At 38.1% G+C, this 21,264-nt stretch overlaps 1 protein-coding gene across 1 annotated transcript in view; it reads right to left on the bottom strand.

Annotated features, from left to right (window-relative positions):
- ABCG1 (ATP binding cassette subfamily G member 1) overlaps positions 1-21,264 on the bottom strand; it is a 52,893-nt gene that overhangs the window by 16,928 nt on the left and 14,701 nt on the right. The window contains exons 3-5 of the mRNA XM_015883181.3: positions 2,836-2,953; positions 2,293-2,425; positions 852-902 (exon numbers count right to left, since the gene is read on the bottom strand). Coding sequence (XP_015738667.1) covers positions 852-902; positions 2,293-2,425; positions 2,836-2,953 — 302 coding nt within the window. The remainder of the gene's footprint in view (positions 1-851; positions 903-2,292; positions 2,426-2,835; positions 2,954-21,264) is intronic.

The raw sequence follows: 21,264 nt of genomic DNA, 5'->3' as shown, positions 1-21,264 counted from the left end.
TACAACATCTAAACATTTCTTGAACAACTGCAGGGTCGGTGACTCCACCACTTCCCATGGGCAGCCCATTCCAGCACCTGACCACTCTCTTGGAAACGTATTTCCTAATGTCCAATCTGAATCTCCCCTGGTGCAACCTGAGGCCATTCCCTCTACTTCTATTGCTAGTTACCTGGGAGAAGAGGCTGATCTTCACCTTGCCACAACCCCCTTTCAGGGGATTGTAGAGAGCGATACGGTCTTCCCTGAGTCTCCTTTTCTGCAGACTGAACAACCCCAGTTCCCTCAGCTGCTCCAGACCCCTCACAGCTTTATTGCCCTTCTCTGGACACACTGCAGGGCCTCCATGTCTTCCTTGTAGTGAGGGGAACAAAACTGAACACATACAAAAGGATGATCACCTTCCTGCTCGTGCAGGCAGCACTATTTCTGATACAAGCCAGGATGCCATTGGCCTTCTTGGCCACCTGGGCACACTGCTGGCTCACACTGAGCTGTCGACAAACACCCTCAGGTCATGAGAATGCCTGAGCCATCAGATATGCATGTGAAAAAACCTACATGTTAAGTAACATCAAAAGGAATCCTACAAAACCTGTGAATTCATTTTGATAGATTTTTTGCAATTATCTACTCATTATCAGCATCAGGCATTTTTTAAGCAACTTTTATGCCATCTGTACTATGTCTTCACTTATAATGATACCTGTCAACTTTGAGGTTCTAATTTATTCCATTATTTTAAGTCCAATGCAATTCAGTTTTAGATTAAAAATATCAGTTTCAGAGTGCTAACTTCACAGACCACTTTGGTATCCCCAAAAATTCTGTTTGATGGAGAGTACACATACCATTTCTCTTCTGCCTTCATCTTTTTCTTGAAGTTTCAGATGAGCAGACACCTGGAGTGCAAAATACAAAGGAATTTGGTTATGAACTGGTCTGATGCTTGACAACCAATTACAGTGGATGTCTCAGGTAAAACCTCCCTATGTACCATTTCTATGACCTCTTTAATTCAGTTTACACTGAACTATAATGTTCAAATCACAAGTATCACATATGCATGTGCACGAGAGTAATCTGACTTGAACAGATCCAGCATCCAACAAAAGTCACATTAGAAAGAAAGTCAGTCTTGCAAGTTAAAGGAAGATCAGAGGAAGACAGAATAATCATGTTTTTGCATAGCCGCTAGCTTCACAGGCAATGCTCAAAGCACAGATTATCTGTGCTTCATCTATACCATGAAGATAACAAAAAAATGGTTGTCCTCCAGGAGGTAAACAAATGAGTACAAAAATAAATAATCTTGTGAAAGATGCCATAGCTGTCCTAAGAGGTAGCTGCACAAAACTTTCTGATTAACCTTTATGAGAAGCAATTAAGCTGTTAAGAAATTATTTTTGTCAGAGCCTTGATTGATTAATTTAGACAGAAAGTATCACCTGGGCCCATTTCTACAAAAGTGATCCTAGGGGATTCTAACTACAACATTCAAACAAATACAGAGGAAAAATTCCACACAGGGGAGTGTCTCTGCTGGAAATTAGCCACATGAAGCATAGCCAAGACTACATTTATTTCTCTGACCTTGAAATTTGTGAGCCAATGCTGATATACAGTGTGAGCAACCTTAGATGTATTTTGATAACAACCTCAGAAAAATCACCCCATTTCTCAAACTGAGTGACAGGCCTTTCTAGACTGATTAATCTGTGTGGCAATTAGTAAGCCTCTTGATGCTACGATAAGCAGCAAGAAGATTTATGTTGCCTGTAATTATAGGATTATTCTATTCCGATTGTTTTCTTTTGAAGAACTCAAAAAGATTATATACAATGCCTTTATTAAAGAGTTAACTAGGAGAGAGGCCATGTTTAAAGTCAAAATAGAGACTTTACAGTCAGAGCATGGAAGATGGAGAGAAAAGGAAAGCAAATACTTGACCACTACCCAAGAAATACAGTGGTTCCTATAAAGACTCATTCCATATGGAATTGCAGGCCTCATTCTTTTGGAAGACTACTTAGTGCAGCCTTAGATTTTATTCTAAAACATAATGCTCATCACAAAATGAAAGTAGTAAAGCAGAAGAAGCTCAGAATAACAATATGAATGAGCCTGGAACAGAATTCAAGTCATTATCAAAGTCCGTACGCTCTCATTGAGCAGGATCGAATAGAGATAACAGTAAATGGCGTTGCTAGAAGTAAGAGCATGTACAACACACTAATAGAGATCTTCCACTTTCTCCCACTCAAATAAATTACAGCTAAAAATGAAGTTCACCATCATAGCTTCTTGGACAGTTAGATGAGGGAGGAGCATGTCATCTTGCATGATGTAGCAGGAGACTTTGCGAAAAGAGCGTAGGTCACGAGGTTGCCCATTGATGAGAATTTCTCCTTTCATTCCAGTCTCCCTGTAATAATAAAAAAAATAACCAGGCATGAATCTTGCTTTCTCCTGTTAAGTCAAAGTCCTCATTACGTGGCAGTCCTGCTAACAGATAAATCATATGCAACCACAACAGGAAAAGTAGGGGAAAAAAAAATATATATATAACATATATATATATATATATATATATATATATATATATATATATACACATTATTATACATACATACATATACATATACATACATACACACACACACACACACACACATATATATATATATATAAAACCAATAAGAATCTAATAGAAAATCTGTGGAATATTTATTTTCTATAAACACTGGGTAAGATTTCTTCTGTTCTTTTCTCCTAGACAATCTTACTCTTCTTGCTAGACAATCTTACTTTACTTGGGGCTTTCATGTTACTGACCTGTACCCTGCCAGAATGTTCATGAGTGTTGACTTCCCAGCTCCTGACGGACCCATAATTGCAACAAGTTCTCCACTGCTGAACTTCCCTGAAATTCCTTTTAAAAGGGTCTTATAACCTGAAAAAAAAAAAAAAAAAAAAAAAGGTTTACTGAATCCTTCAGAATCATGTCTAGTGGGCAATAAAATTTTATTTCCACTAAACAATGGTGACAATTAGACATTACCAGTTCCTTCATGAGAGGATGATGTTGAGTTCTTTGCAATAACTACTGAAAGCCAAACTGAGAGTGGCAGACCTCTCGTACTACACAAACAGAAATCCATTCATAAGTACACACACTCTTGATTCACGGTATGAAACACTTCAGAAATTTTTGAAGTTTTAAGCCTTGCTGCCATTTTCTAAGTGTCTTTTCAGAGTGCTTTATGAGGATTCTGGTGTCTCAGTTATCAGATTTAATACTCCTCAGTTAATGCAACTCCACAGACTTGGAGCAGAATGTTGTCCTCCAATCAGTGCAGCTTCAATGACAAAATTCTGCTCTCTCACCCGAATAACTACTTGGATGGTAGCAGCCAGTACATCAAAAGCAAAGCCCTATGATTTTGTTCCTTTCCCACTAAAAGCGGTATGACATCAAACACAGCATATACAGACATATAGGAAAAGACAGTCCTTGAATTCCAGATTCAGACCTAGTTACATCCAATTTGGTCTTGCATGATGCACATTTTAAGGCATACTACAGTCTAACATGTCAGCACTCTGGTGTGGGAAGTCAAGATTTCTAGTTCACAATTTCTCAGTGCAGAACAGAGGCATTTTACTGAAAGAGTAAATCTGTATGAATAAAGCTTACTATATTTACTGGCAAGCAAAACAAGAAGTTGACATTTAGCTAGCTGACATCTAAAAAACTGTGCAGTAATAATGAGACTGTTGCTTGCAAAACATCACTGGTTAATTGGATTTTCATTATGATCTGTAATAATGACTCACAAATTCACCTTTTCCACTTATGATTTAGAGGAGGTCTTTTTCCTTCAGTGATCTCTAGAGGAGGAATGGGATAGTAACTGGGTGAGGAGGGTGGAGAGAGCCCTGACCAGCATTTAAACTTTTCAGAACCATTTTCCCTTTTACTCATTTGCTTGCTTGCTTTCCTTAAATGACTACTACCTTTCATTAAAAATCTAGCAATAAAAAGATATCCAATAAGGTGTCAAAAACCAATCCTCCTCTATGTTGAAAATGTTTTTATGATCAAAGACAAAATAGGAAGGGCAGAAGATACTTATACATACAATATTAGTATTCACTTATTCATCTTGCCATATTAGTGCATACCCAGGCAGCATTTGTATTCAACAGGTAAACAACCCCAGTGCTGTGATCATCATTAGCCTAAGCTTTATCTGGAACATTGAAATAATGTAAAGAATCATCTTGTACACAAGCTCCTAAAAGATGAATGGCTGATTGCCGCCTTCTGATTTCTCTTTCTTCCTAACTACACCACTTCTTGTTTTCCTCCCGTCCCCAATTAGTGTTCTCTTTAAATTTTCTTCCTTTTTTCTAGTCTCAACTCATACACTTTCAATACCAATGAGCAAACATGATTGCCATCAGAGAACATAGACGTTATGTCACCAGAAGACTTCCCGAGTACACAGCCAATACTTTCAGCATTATCCACTGCAGGGGGAAAGCAGCAGCCACAGAAAATCTCTCTAGCTATACTTGAGCCTTCCTTATTTCACAGAAGATATTCTAGAAAATGTAAGTGATCAAATGTATTGAAACGATGGCTTTCTTTCAATCAGGCCAGCAATTTTTTAAATTTAATTTAAATTTAAAATCTTGTTCTGGACATGAATGAAACAACTTTCTAGGAAGATAGCGAGATAACACACGTATGAAAAGAACAGTATGAACAGGTATGAAACAGGTATGAAAACACAGGTATGAAAACAGCAGTGTATTTACACTACATCTTTTGGGGGCAAGTCCTACGAACAAAACCAACCAGAATCTAACAAAAGGAACAGCTGCTTACAAGAAAGAAATCCATGGTTCTCCTACAAGGTCTAACAACCTTGTTTCTCATGTCAATTATAGAATCACCAAGGTATGTCACCATCTTTTGGAAATCAGAATTTGAAAGAAAAGCACAAAGAAGAGATCAGTTCTTTCAAACATGACAGTACATACTAAATAGGATCTAGATATACAATGTTTTCCATAACATTCCTTAAGTCCAACGAGAATCATCTACCTCCCAAACCTATTGGGTTTATAAGGGATTCAAGGATTTGACATTAACAGCACACACCCACCACGTACACAAATTATACACAGCTGGGAAACACTTTCTCACACTGGTCAAGAGCTTGCCAAGTTGGTCTGTTATTAACTTTCACTGGGACAGGATTTATTTCACTGGATCCCACATGTAGTGTACAGAGTAGAGTACACACTTGTGTCTTTCTCTATGCTCTGTCCAACCCACAAAGCAGTTCAGAATAATGAAAAATTACATGCTAACTCTATTACAAAAAAAAAAATCTATTGTATGGCTTTATTCTGACCCAGATTTCCAGCTTAAAGCATTCTTGTAAGAGGTCTGTAACAGTCAGTACATCATGTGTGCCAAGATCAAGACAGTAAATAAAACATAAACAAAGGAAATAAAACATAAACAAAGGAAATAAAACAAAACATACATTCATCACCTGAAAACATCTATCAACATACATTCCATTACCTAAAATTGAAGTCTTTCTGTGAAAACGTATGACTTGGACTTTTAAAATTACACCTATTAAAATCACATTTCCAAACGTCATTTCACAAATGACAATTAGTTTACCCGTAATTACATTATTTTTCTCCCCTCAACACTTGCACTTTTTTCCGCATTCTATTGGAGATTTCTATGGTAAGTGCCTTGCACGCAATGTTTAAATCAGAGTGGGACACAACTCTACAACGCATTTGCAAAACTATATGGTAACGTAATCCAGGAAGAGAAAGAAAAATGTATTAATTTTAGATGAAGATCACAATCACTGGCAATATAAGTTGCAACAAACTCAAAGCTATCTCTTCTTTTGACTAGAAGCACATAAGAAGCCTTTCTGTGACAAAGGTTAATTCAGCAAACCCAAAAAAACATTTTACATTGTAGGAATAGCATATCTACCAGTATAATCCTTTAGCAGGAATTAAAGACTGTAAGTAACTACAGTCTTCTCTTTCAGAACACTGAGGCTAATCTGTAAACGAATCAGTTGACCTAAAACTTCTATACTGGGCCTCATGTCTTGCACGAGAAACAGATTACGCATTTGGAGGAGATTGTGTTCTTAAAGTACTGGGACAGCTTTATATCCCTCTGTTGTACACTAGGAATTTCTGACTACCCTCAGTCCCAGTTTACCTTGTCTAGCTCCATTTCCTTAGGTCACCAGCTTGTGATGAGTACAATAACGAGTTTCAGTACCAGAGAGCAGTGTCTAATGAAAAGCTGCACCTCAAAGAAAACTCTCTACAATTAACATGCATTATCAGCCATTCTATAATAGTACCACAGTGACCATCTTCTCTTGGCCTGGACTTAAATCAAGACAGCGTTTAGTATCATGACCTTCAGATATTTCTTTTAAAATTATTTGGATAATAAAAATAAGAATAGTTTGGATCTTTCCAGTTTTCCAATGTCCCCTCCCAGTGTTACTGTGACAAAACCCTTAAAAATATGTTTAGGGTCTTAAGCCTGTAAAAATCTAAATATCAGTTTTCAAGAACTCCTTAAAATTCCTCAACAGTAAATTAATAAACCAGTATCAACTAAAAAAATCACTTAGCAACTTTCTTAGTCCAACCCCAGTAAATAAAGGACATGAACAGTAAGAAATCAAAACTGAAAGTGTAGGAAATGCAATATGTTTTGGTCTTAATTTCACCTCACATTAAATTCCTAGGTTCAACTGGTACTCCTGAGCCATGAAATTCATTTATGTCTATGTAAGGATTTCCCATGGAAAGTAAACTCCAAGCTCTCTGATTTTAGATCTCACTCATAGTCAGAACCACATGACTGGCTGTAACAGACCCCTATTCAAGAGGTGGATTTTCCTCACTGCATGTATGAGTGCAGCACAAAGCCCATAGCAGCCCTTCCTTTAATTAACTGATCTAGCATGGCCTTTTTATTTGACAAAGATAACTGCAGAGCTCTTGTTGCTTAATTCACCTAAACGTTGCTTATTCATTCAACAGAGGAGACATATGGGGATGGCTTTATCTGCTTCCCTGAGGATTCTACAAGGGTTTCTGGGTAGATTTTATTTCATCATTTTCCAAAAATTATGATTAGTATTAAAAAGAGGAAAGCTGACCCCTCCCCATATTTTGGACAGGAGTGCACGTTAAATATGTGTTTGAATTGGCACAAAACAATTCTAACTAGAACTCCTACCCTTACAGCAAATTTCCTCAGGTAAGCATTGCCTCTAGGTTTCTGATTAAAAAGTTTCATTCATTTGCATTTCATTGCCAGTAATATAGTTATCTGGTATTTGGAGAAATGTCACACACTCCTAGAAGTTTCTAGGCGTTTTGACCTAATTTCGCATCCATCAATAGGCACACAGAGCTCGCCCCAGATCCCAAGTGGGCCCAGCAGGCTTTCCCTTCTTGCTACAATTAGAGCTGGATTTGCCCTTCCAAGTATGTCTGAACTGGTTCTCTTTCATTACAAGCTCTTCTGAAGGTAGGAAATAGCTGTCGATGCCCTAGCAACTACTACTGGCCTGAAACTGCTCAGAGCTTTCACAGAAAATTCACTGTAGTGAATAAGCAACATTGGAAATCACAACTCAAATAGCTTAAATTTTGCAAAATGAGAAGCTACTGAAAACAAAGCTATAAAATAAGAAGAAACGGGCACTTAAATGTTAAAGCCAGAGTAATCATAACCTGCTCAGTCCCTGTGGCAGAAATAAGCTTGTTTTGTCAGAATATTTTATATAAGGACTACATTTCTATGCCGTCTTGTGAGATCTTTTCAGATGTGATGTGATTTCCTACTGCTCAGAAACATCCAGCTGGAAATACAGAAGACACTTCTGGCAAGTACCATATTACTACCCAGTGATGTTGCTCAGAGGTCAGTATTGGAACCAATGCTCTTCAGCATTTTAATCAGTGACATCAACAGTGGGATCAAGTGCACCCTCAGCAAGTCTACAGATGACAAGCTGTGGGGTGAAGTCAGCATGTCCAGGAAGTCATCATGGATGGGATGCCATTCAGAGAGACCTAGACAGGATTGAGCATCAGGCCCAAGAGAACCTCAAGAGGTTCAACAAATCTAAGAGCAAAGTCTTACACCCAGGTCATGGCAACCCCCAGTATTAATACAAGCTGAGTGATGAAATAATAGAACACAGCCCTGCTGAAAAGGACTTGGGGACACTGGTGGATGTGAAGCTGGACATCAGCCAGCAACATGCCCTTGCAGCCCAAAAAGCCAACCGCACCCTGGGCTGCATCCAAAGAAGAGTGGCCAGCAGGTCAGGGAGGTGTTGCTGCCACTCTGCTCTGCACTGGTGAGGCCTCACCTGGAGTACTGCATCCAGATGGGGATGCTGTACTTCCAGTATAGGAGAGACATTGAGCTGTTGGAGCACGTTCAGAGGAAGGCCACAGAAAAATGATACAAGGGAGAGAGCTATGGCTGTTCAGCCTGGTGAAGAATAGGCTCCAGAGAAACCTGAGAGTGGCCTTCCAATATCTAAAGTGGAGCTATAAGAAGGAAGGGGACAGACTTCTTAGCAGGGCCTGTTGGGATAGAACAAGGAAATACGGTTTCAAATTAAAAGAGGAGAGATTTATATTGTACAGAAGGAAGAAATTTTTTACAGTCAGGGTGGTGAGACACTGGCACAGGTTGCCTAGAGAGGTGGTCAGTGTTTCATCCCTGGAGACATTCAAGGTCAGGCTGGACAGGGCTCTGAGGGCAGCCTGATCTAGCTGCAGGTGAACCTGCTTCTTGTAAGGCAACTGGACTAGATGACTTTTAGGGTACCCTTCCAACTCAAACAATTCTATGATTCTGTGATTAAAGACACTCCACTACATTTTCTTATTTTAAAACTCTTAGGTTTAATTCTCATCTTGTTGCCTCCATTTAAATAATAATATATAAATTAAGAAAAACAAAAACTAGGCTGAAGCCCAGAGGAGAGAAAGTTGAATCCAGACTCCGTGTCCACACCTTTCCCTCTGACACAGCAGTGGGCAATACTCCTATTAGGAAATACTATTAGGAAAAACGCTCCTAGCAAAACTATGACTTTGCTGCTGCCTCTGAGACCTATTATACCCACACAACAACTTGCCGAAGACCATTCACTTCCTGGACTACCTACCATTGAACACCAAAAGCAACAGGCAAAATAGGTCTCATATCATCTGAAAGGGCAGTCAGTGACATGTATGGAAGAAGGAGCTTGCAGAAGTCCATCTGGAAGATCTGGAAAATACCCTCATACCTTGCAAACATTTCATTGCACGCTCCTTAGATTCACAGCAAAAAAACCTGAACATCTCTGCAATGCTAACACAAACTCTACAGTGAAGCAAGTTGAGACGCACACACACAACACACACAAACAGCCTTAGAGCAGATTTAAATTAGAGACATTTGTAGATATAGTACAGCATCAGCAATGACATAATGCTTTACCATTTTTACACTGGCAAAAATATCTCTTCCATACACCTAGATGTAAATATGCCAACAAAATCTCCCCTTGTCCAATCTTTCACAAACTTATTTAGTTTAAAGCCAAGGTCTTTTCATGAACTGACATACTCACAAATAGATGTTTTTTGTATATTTCTAATTTTAATTTCTAACAATTTCTAACCGGCCAGGACATCACATTCCTTGCCCACAATATAGATGAAGGATGCTTTTTTCTCAGTGGTAAGGAAAGGGTTTGTTAATGTTTATGTTCTCAGATGAGAACTACTATCTGTGTCAATTGATATTATTTTATTAGTTTGAACTTGAAAAACCTTTCATTGGGGATTATTTTAATAGGTATTTCTTTCCCAAGCTCCCCACTGAGCTTAAATGGGTTTAAGTCACAGTCAATTACAGGCACCAATATGTGGAAAGAAAACCACATATCTTTTAACTTCCAGAAAACACAAGGGACAGAAAGTGCTTTGTTGAGAAACAGAGCAAAAAAGTATAGAGCTGCAATAATTTGAACTTTCCTGAATATATATTGGCCCAAACTGTACCTCTATAAAACCTAAGGGGACAAGTCACACTACACATAATTAATGTGTTTATTTTACATGTCTATCAAATGAAACTTAACTACACATTCACAGGTCTGTGATTTGTGACCTTAAGCATCATTTGTGGGTTAAAAGGGAATAAACCTTTTTATGAATAATTATTGTATTCTGGCTTGCGAATCTATACATCCATATATTTACATTCAATTCACACATCTCTTGGGGACATAGAACAATAGGATTTGCCATTGTCTAAGCTCTGAGACCTGCTTTATGACAATTAGTAGAATTTACAATTGTAATGCATCCTTATATCCAGCCTCAAAGAAACGACCTTCATTATGTAAATATCTGTAAAACAGCATGCCAAGCACCAAAGCGCCAGGACAGAGAGGGCAGAGAAGCTAAGTAAGTGCTTGAAGCAATCAGATCAAATGCTTTTGTCTCAAAGTCCTTTCTGACTCAAAAATGAGGAATCTGTTCCATTCTGCATAAAAATATTACGTCCTTCATACTTTACCAAAAAAGAAAGAAAAAAACCAACTTTGTAGTAAATCTTTTTGCAGCGGACTAAACTGCATTTCTGAACGTAGCTGACAACTGGGCTTTCTTGAACATATTCCTCTTGATTCACTGCTCATTTCCCACTTAATGATCACATAACTGATTACTCACAACTCAAATAGAGAGCTTATCCCATGCTTACCACTGAACCACAGAATATCCAGAGTAGGAAGGGACATGAAGAGTTCCTTTTACCTTATGTTGTATATCCAGAAATTTGATACGTAAGCTAAATTAATTGTCTAGAATCCAGTTATTACCAATGAAGAGAGACAGGCACCCTTAGCAGTTAATTAATTCTACTTATTTTGCTTTCCCATACTGGGAAGGGATTGTAAGAAAGCATCTTTCACTTAGCTCTTACACTGGACACCTCATATCTAGATGCTGTGACAAATCTCATCCTTCATCAATGCAATAACATCTGATTTCAGTATCAATCACAAACAAAATAGGTATCAAGACTTTTTCCATATTTAGTGTCACTTTTCCATATAAGTGTCAGTTTGAATGTGATCCCTCATATGCTTGCCCTATAGCAGTAATTAAATACACAAATCACGCATTCAAAATCTTTTAGTTGCACTGGCACTCCATGCATTCGAGATGCTCCTCACAAACATCAAGAATCACAAACACCCATCTTCACGATATACAAATGTAACAGGAATGGTGTTTTCACTTCATCATTAGTATTCAGCATTTATTTTTCACTTTTTAAACTGGACAATTCAGACCTACATGAATTTTTGCATCAAGTGATACAGTACATAAAGAACACATCACTGTATTGCTAGCACTTGGTTCACACTGAACTAGAACATCTCAAAGGCCAAAAAAAATAAAGCATTTAAGGTTTGGAAGGTCAAACATTACACAAAAGCTCCAAGTTAGAGAACAAACTTTTAAAGCAGTTTATGAATTCTGTTTGTGTGGTGCCTACATTTTGACTTCTGTCAGGACACTTCCCTTGCACTAAATGTATCTGCTAACTTCTTTCTCTGGAAAATCAGTAAAGAATACAGTAGATTGCAGCGTCTAAGATTACGAGTCCCAAAACCAAGATTTATAATGTGGAATTCCTTCCTACCCTAGCCAGTGTTCTATAATAAGAGGGAATATATTGATGAGAAAATGGCAATCTAGATAAGAAACTGAATTCTAGCAGAAGGAAAATCTTAGACCAAAATGTAGACTTTAAAGAATCAGAAAAGACTCTTTAATTTCATTGCTCTTTCAGATTGCAGGACTAGATACAGAGCTTATGCAAGACATTGGATATGACAGTTCACATGGCCAAATTAAAAAAAAAAGCCTTGACTAAATAAAGATTTCTCCCTTCTGAAATTTCAGAATAAGGGTTGTATACACCATATTCTTTACCTACTATGCAGGCCACTCACTGCATTGTTTCAGTATCTGAAAATTGTTTTTCTTTAGAGTAACTGATTTGATATGACAGTCTGTTAGGCTGCAAGCTTTGCAACCTCATAACTTTGAGTCTGAAGGTTTAATAGACTGTACAACCCCACTCACCTTGTCTGGCTCTATCACACTTTCTGTCCAGGCAACATTCTCTAGGAACACAAGGAGTTTTCTGCACACAGAACCCATACCACCAATCAACATGAGACTGAAGCACTTGCAGGTGAACAGAGAATTCACAGACTTCCTTGAAACATCACACTCTCCCAATAGTGCAGAGAAACAGAATGGGAAGCAGTAGTATCATGGGAATACTTCCCTGCTCCTGCAACTATCAATTAAGCCCCCCCTTCAAGCTGAAATATTTTTGTGCCAGCTCTCATTAAGTCTACACTCTCTAAAGTTATGACCAGGAAGAGCTAAGTATTTAAGTATCTTATCAGTGCAGCCTGAGGTGGTAACAGGACAAGGTAACTGTTTGACATCTTACTTGTTAAAGAAATACCTCACATGCAGTGACATTAAACCCCCCGGAACAGCTTCTGTGAGCCATTGGTTGTATTCACCAAACATCAATTCATTCACTTCTACTATAAGACAAACAAGACCCCACTTATTTCTCTTCCAACACAGTAATTCCAAGAGTGTAATAACCTTGTTTTGGTCCACTCACAAAGACCAAGAGACCTGAATGAGCAGAGGTTTAGTGAAGAATACAGTGGGCAGTCAGTTTCCACAGTTACCCGGAGTTGCGCTAGGATTACTAGCGCAATGACACATTATCAGTAGGGTAAAACTAACCTGTCTCATGACAGTCTAACCCAGCTCACGTTCACTATTAGTGGAATAGGGAATATTCCCAGATACCTGGAGTATCTGTGGAGCTCCCTTTATCCTTCTCTACAGAGATTAGATACAGCTTTCAACTGAAGATGATTTGAATGATGTACCGGTATTCATTTTATTCAGATACATCCATGGCAAGATTTGGTGTGTTTCTCTGGTGAATATTTTTTCTAGAGAGACTTAAAACTGCTCGTCTTTCTTATGCGTGCACATAAAGCCATATGACTGCAACTGAGGATAGGGAATGATAACTAAATGGGTCAATGAACGAAAGTAACCTTCAACCACGAATGCAAACAGATCTGTACTTGCAATGAGACCTGATGTCTTCAGAAGCAGTATTTACATGTTGAAGCATTTAGAGATCTAGGACATAGCCTGTGCTTTGTCTGTACTAAAAACTGCTACCCTAATTTATCTTCAACCCCTAGGAAACATGAAAGAGGGAAAAAAAAATGCATGAATGACGCACAGCTTTGTCCTTCTGCAACTATTAGAAATGTATTTTCAAAGCAATACCCACAGCCCAACCCTTGTTCAATAATTGTTTTTAACTGCTTTTTTAATTTTTTTTTTAATTAATTGCCTTTGTTTCTGTTACTGACATGCACCAGAAAGGTCTTCCCTGACAAAAGAAGAGCCAACACAAATTGAAATGAAAGGCTGACACATTCTCTCAAATAACAAACTGAAGTCACGAGCCTGATGCATACATCTGGAGATGAAAGCTGTTTACGTATGCCAGTCAGGCAAAAAGCAATTTCCTCATAATTGCAGTACCTTTATACCTCAAGTACAAATAGTATTATTCATAGTCTTACAAACAGATAAAACCGAAACTCTCTCCAACATCCCCTCCCTTAAAAAGAAATCTTCAAGTGGGAGATATTCTAAATTAGTCCGGCAGCTGTTAAGAACTGCCCTCATTTTAAAGTGCAGATGTTTCTGGATCACCCTGTAAAGGGAGACAGAAACCCTTCCTCCCTCAGAGAAGGCTACATTGGGACTTCTCATGTTTATGTCCAGAGTAGCGACATTCCTTGCTTCTGATCTCTCCCTTTTTCCCAACCTCTCCCCACTCACATGCACAAAGCACAAAAGCAAAAGGGAGAAGAAAAACTTTGAGTCTCTCCTCCTACCTATCTTTGCATAAGGGCTAGAGGGAAAAGCCTTGGAGCTTTTTAGAGTTACAACAGAAACAGCAGAAGTTACACAGCACTCTTTCCTTCAGGCTAAGCCTGATGCTAATACCTAGTTCGAAAAACTTCTATGTGTACTGAAAAGCTTTTCGTAATAATTCATCTCAAACAGCTTTATCAGAAATTCTAGACTGTGTATGATGAAGCATCTACTATGAACTACATAGGGAAAAAGTAGAACTTTTTCCTAGATTACTAGAAGCAACTGTGGTTTATAAAAACCCAGAGTTCTCAGATGACTTATGCTCACAAGATAACATTTTGTCCTTAGCCATTACAGCCACTGGGAGACATATTTCCTGGATTCTGAAAAACGTTTTCATTTCTGGTTACCGCAATTTAAAAGATGTCCCAGCTCTTGACCTTTTAAAAGAAACTGTAGTTCACAAGTCAGCTTCAATAATTCAAAATATTACATTTAACTCCAGATAAAAAAGTATTTCACAGCAGTCTTATCTAACCAGGGTGGTCATGACAGCTTATTTCAGGAACTTCATCCAACGAACAGCCAACCACCAAGCACCTTGACCATCCAAACTTCTGAACAACTCCTGACATTCTTCTCCTGACTATTCCCCCTTCTCTCAACCATGTAGAAATGTTCTGTACTGCAAATTGAAAGAATTCCATCTCTTCTCATTTCCATTGCTACTATTCCCATTCTCTGTTCCACAAGGAGACTACAGAACGCTTGTAGCTAAGAGTACCCTTTGAAACACAGTTAGGGGTGTTTTAAAAGAAAACTTTAAACTTGGTTATTAAGACTTTCAATATAATACACACATACACTCAGGAGCAGAGACACAGATCGTAACATCAAGAGTTGGCTTCAAACTGGAGAAGCTCAGTGAACAAGAACAGTAGTTGCATTGAGAAGAACCGCTGAGGCTGAAGAAGCTGCTGTGGCAGTGGGATATCCTTATGGCCAGCCATATGGCAGATTGGAGCAACTATTTTGGGTGACACTGGTTTTTAGAAACAGCCATGCTGTTTCTGCCCATTTCTCCTCAACATTTTCATAAACTAGAAACACAGGATAATATATTTACTTAATTCTAGCACTAACCTAATGACAGATTTAAACTATTATCCTGGATGTTAAAATAAAGGGAAACCTGAAGTGTATGCAGAAATAAACTCTGGATTAGCTCCAATTCTTGCATTTTACTTAGAAGAATTGTGTTTTTCTCTCTCGTCTTGAATATTTACCCTAATGAGGTTGCCCAAATTAAAATACTTTTCGTTGTCAGCAAACTAAATATAAAATCCTCTAAACACCACTGAACTAATTATCGTCTTCTGTAGCATGTCAGAGCTGAATGTGTTACAAAGAGAATCCAACTGCACATGGCATCATTGCTTCTGGAATGAAAATGAGTTGGAATAAGCGGCTTTTAGGAGGCTGATTTCTGCTTTCTCTGCAATTTGGAACTGGAGAAGTTGGCAGCCTTGTGGGGACAGGCATCCATTGAGCTACCATAAACTCCTAAACTTCCATCTGTTTTAAAAAGCTCCAGTTGACCTACATTTTATGTTATGGATTAGCTGAAGCTGATGGAGTAACACAGACAAAGCCTGACTCTTGCTGCTAACCATATATCCTTAGCAATTAAATATTTTATCAGTCATATGTTCCATGTAAAGATGAGAGTTTGAAAGAGGAAAACTTCCAGTGTTTCAAACACACAAACTAGAAATAATCACTTGACAGATGCACTTAGACTGCAATATAAATATCAAATTGATTAACTTTGCCTACTAAGACCTAATTCAAATGTACATGCTACAATTATTTGAATTTTTAAAAAATATATAAAATGCTAATTAATTCACAATTTTGGCATATGTTAAAATGAGGCACCAGAACCATTTGGCATTTTGGAAACTCTGTGTTTTTCTAAATTATCTACAAAATTATTGGTAAAGTAAGCCAGAAATCAAAAATATGTCTCAAAATAGCATGTTGCTGCCTCAAGTTTTCATGTTGTTTTTATCCTGAGGTAGAAAGAAAACTCAGCCTCGAGTTGGTTGTTGTTTGGTTTTTTTTTAGCAACCAGTAACATGTCATTCTACAGGCCAGCAGGACACACTGAGATGAGAAGAATCACGTCTAAGCCCCCATGTCAGATCAATAACTCAGATCTGAATGTCTTCCATTTTAAGTGTTCTGATCATCAGATAGATGGGATTTTCTCATTTTCTCTCTTCCTCTTCTTAACGAGAAAATCAGAAAGAAAAAAAAAAAAGAATATAATGAAGAAGCAACATATTTCTACTCTGATGCGCTACCATTTACAAAACAAAGAGGGTACTGAAAAATTGCCGATGGGTTATCATTATAGGCTCATCAGGAGACCTCAGTCAATAGCTGTTTTATTTAAACTTTTCTCTCCACATTGGCTCACTTCCCGCTAACACCTGTAACTAATTTTGATGCATTTTGTCCTTCTCTACAATGAGGTTATTCCAGTGTTCAGTTAAAAGTTAAGAGGTAAGCTATAGACACACTTAGGCTGGGTGTTGAATCATCCAACTGGTCTACCAAGAGACACACTTAGGCTGGGTGTTGGATCATCCAACTGGTCTATCAAGAGACACACTTAGGCTGGGTGTTGGATCATCCAACTGGTCTATCAAGACTTTCACAGTGAAAGCAGTTGTTTCCATCCACAGATTGAAAGTTCACAAAAATAAACCAACAATGTTAATGTAATGAAGACTTATATGCATCACTAGTTAGAAAGTTCTGGTCTTCTCACATCCTTCTAATTAGATGTTCCTGCTATCTACATTTCAAAACATACCTGTTCTCCAAAGTTAAGACATGCTTCCATTTTTTCTGCTCACCAGCTACACTGACTAACATTTCAGAAAAATGGCAATTAGATACATTATCAGAAAATGAAAACTGACTTGTTTCTTCATCTTTCTTCATTCTCTTACTGTATGATTTTATGACTGTCTATCCATGCTTAATATGCTTCTGTCAGTCACTTATCCATGCTACCAACATCTGCATGCCAATTGGAACTAGTGAATAGACTCCTTATTTTGTTTTGCTTGCATGTACAGCTTTGCTTCACTTTTTAAACTGTCCTTATCTTGGACAAAAAGTTTTCAGTTTCTCCTTTTTTATTCTCTTCCCCATGCCTCTGTGGGGTAATGAGAGAGAAGCTGCAAAGGGCTGAACTGCTGAATGGGGTCAACCCATCACAGCTGTTTTTCCTAGCAAGTGTGGAGAAAGAGTTCGCTTTTAGGTTCATTTAGGATGAAATGAACAGTAACCTACTCTCCACTGATTGTCAGTGACATCCCTGTGGTCTGTAACAAGCCAAGGTTATTAATCTAACTTAGACACAGGTTCATATATGGTAGAAACTTACACTTACCCAGACAAATCTGAGCGTTACATGTCTGCCACTGCTATGATGTGCCTAAGTGAAAATGTGGTCCAGTGTCTCTTAGGTATAACTGTAATTTCTGTTTTTAAAAATACCAATATACCTGAGTATAATTCCAAATCTCACTGAGAGATGAGCAGCTTCATTAAACACAGTGATAGAACAAGCAGCAGTTTATCTGGCTACAGACATTCCCTCTTACAGGTAATACACTCAGCGCCTAAATGGAGATGCACAAATTCAAATTCATCTGTGTAGTATTTTCTACATACATATGAAAGAACAAGAGAAAGTAATGACAGCTGTAGCTTGTGTACCAATGGAAAAAGTAAGTACATTTCTAATATTGTTGGTCATCGTTTTAGTGCTGGATAAATGCCTCTGATTGCTACAAGCAAGCGGTGAATGCACTGTGTCTTTCTCACAAAAGGTGAGTTTCCATGATGCTGAGAAGTGCTTTAACAATCTGGGTAATGACACAAGAGCAGTATAGTGTTCCGCCATTAGATCACAACATTTTGAAACTTCCTTAAATTTCTGTATGTATGTGTTAAGATTGAGTCACCACTCCGCTTCCAGCAAAAACCTGAATAAAACAAAACAATGTACTTTCAAGGTCCGCTACCTGCCCCTAACAGATGAGTTTCCACTCATACATTTGTAATAACTTTGAGAGTTCTTCTGTATTTCACGGTTGTTGCAGTTATTACTGTAGCCCCTACACACTCCATGTTTGTACTAACATCAAATATTAAGATCCTGTAGGAAGGATGGAGTACGTTTTACTTCGTTCTTCCCCTTCACATTCTCTGTTTGTTTGCTGATGATAAATTCTCCCAATTCAATGAAAAGATTCACTACAGTATGTTTTCCTGAAGGGATCCAAAGCACTGCCTTAAGACCCTTACTGGTCAAGAAAGTGAAGCTCACAAAATGCTTAATTTCCCACATGGTGGTAAAGTGAAATTTAATTAAACCTACAGTTTGGCATTGCCCACAAAAATCCCACCATCTGTTATATTTGAAGAATACTTGGGGAAACTGCACAAGATACACTCTTCTCGAAGGATGTTTGCTGATCAGTGAAATCAGAGTCATTTCAGGAGTGAACCAAAACCAAAATAACAGGCCTGAGTTCCAATACATATAAACCCCAAGAATGTGACTTATAAATCATGAAGCAAGAGCCTCGGCTGGAGTTTCTCTCTATATGGAGCTATCTGGCACTTGGTCATTTTCTGCAGTAAGGCACAACAGCAACTGGATGATAGAGTCCTTGCTCAGGCACAGGACCTTTTCTGGGAACTGGCAAGAAATTCCCTCTCCATACACCTTACCTCTGTTGTAGCTCCAGGTTCCTGACAAAGGCTATCCACACCTGTCATAAAGTAGCATGTATTATTAAAAACCAGCTGGATATATTCTCTGATCCACTGAACTTCAATGGAGCTGTTCTGCCTCTGGACCAGAAACTTAGGAGCAGCAAAGACAAAGGTCCCCTGCAGGGATTGTTCAAGAGTCAATGATTCAGGGAGGAAGAAGTCACTTTAAAGGCAACGCATAAGGAGAAGATGCAATTGCCTTTGGGGAGGTTTACATCTGTCACTTTTTCCATCTTGCAAATCCGCAGCGAAAATGGTGTAGGTGGACGGCTGAAGATTGTTCTTCTCAAAGGCTTCCTCCTGAAATGGGAGCCTACGCTCTAATACTGACTAAGCCACAGGGCTTTGCTTCTGATCTAATTAGATAATGATACTGCAGTACAAAAGGAGAGGTTAATCTTGACTCCATCTTCAATCTTCTTTCCTTGTATACAATTGTAAACACCCTGGAATCGTTTGGAATTACCTCTCCCTATGTGTTTTAGTATCAGCACGTGCACGGTACAGCTACAAATATGTGTTATTAGGGGATCTGGAAAGGAGGAGAAAGGAAAGCCAATCTTAAAATATATTGAGCATTCCACACAAATTCAGAGGTATATTAGTGCCAGCGTGGATAGATAGAATAGCAACAGAATCTGACCACAACCAGACAATATTCTCATTAGACCTTTCCCTTCCCTACACCAGAAGTGCTCAAAGGCAGCCAACATAGCCACAAGGAATACAGACACCCATCATTGGCATAGAGCTGTCTCTGGAAAGTGCCCTCCACTTGCAGACCTCAGCTGCTCACTAGCACTATCAACTCTGGATTTTGCCTTAGGGCAGTCAAGGAATATTTCTGGCCCCCAAGAAAATCAGCCACTGGAACATCCCTACTATGTTCCTGTTCTCTGCACTACTATATCTGAGCCTTTTGCAAACTAAATAGTCACATTCTCACTAGTTTACATAAAATCCTACACTTTCCTTCTATGCTTCAAAACATTGCCTCCTTCCAGTTTTCTGTCACCAGCAAATCACTATCCAAACAAACAAAAATACACTTTTATCTAAAGCATAAGCGTAGTCTCCCTTACATCTAGGAGGAAAGTGAGTTGAACTAATGCTCAGTTTAATTAAAAGGGAAATTCAGATAATGACATTAGCAGCTGTAAAAAGACAGGAAAAGTTGTCCAAACATATGAATTGAATCATATCATCACCACTCATACACACGAAGGCTTCAAACCGTTCTTCCTTATAACTTCTAAAGAAAACAAGAAGAAATAAAGCAAAAGCAATCTGATTGCAACAGAAATTACCGAGAACAGAAAATTACTCAACTTATGTAATGCAATAAGCTCCTATTGAAAAGCAGCAGCAAAATGCTGTCTTTTCTTTACACCATTCTTTACACTAGTGGCATTCAGCCACCATTTTGCAGTCATTTTTCCTGCTATTTTACCTTATTATGCTGCTAATCCAGTAACGGCAGACTTGAATCTTTATTATGCAACTAAAATTATTTTGTTTTCCATCAAAAAAATCAGGTTCTTACTGCATTTCCATAATTATATCACCTTATCACTGCAAAGGAAGAAGAATACACAGCTCAATAGAAAATTTTACCATCAAAATATTTGCTGTAGTGACATACAATCAGATCTCATATGTAAATATTTATACCTGAGTGAATGTGGTTATGTGTGTATATATACATACATATATATAGCCTCTGTTCATATATATATATATGTGCATATATACAATATATATGCATACATATACACACATTTACACATATCGATATGAATATATTAGATCTACCAATATATCTATATTATATTGAATGTATTAATAGATAATACAAAGAAATAGAGAGGACACATACAATGTACTCACAGATTGCTAAAATGAAAACTTAGAAATCTGAGGAAAGAAGCAGTACATGACTCTGCCCTCTGAAAGAGAGGCATCCTGATGTTCTAAGACACACTTATATTTGACGATGACATCTGCTGGCACATTTCCACCACTATACCTCATTTGTAATGCTGGTTGCCTGGACAAGAGTCGGACTACAAGTCAGGACAAGTTTTCTCAGGTCAAAACTGGGATGATTGGAGTGCACAGAAAAGAGAAAGGCTTTGCTTTGTTATGCTGGTACTCCAAAATCCAGCTTGCTTGACATTCATCACTTGCATTTAATATGAACTGGATTAGCTTCTGCCTTTTTTAGAATGCAATTTTAGCATTGAACCATATTAATAAGTGAAAGTCCCTTTTAAGTAGTAGGTCATACGCTTC

This window comes from Coturnix japonica, chromosome 1, assembly GCF_054131305.1.
Source record: "Coturnix japonica strain WE chromosome 1, WE-NBRP24, whole genome shotgun sequence".
Lineage (NCBI taxonomy): Eukaryota > Metazoa > Chordata > Aves > Galliformes > Phasianidae > Coturnix > Coturnix japonica.
The sequence above is the reverse complement of the archived record's forward strand: the minus strand, read 5'-3'. Positions and strand labels throughout refer to the sequence as shown.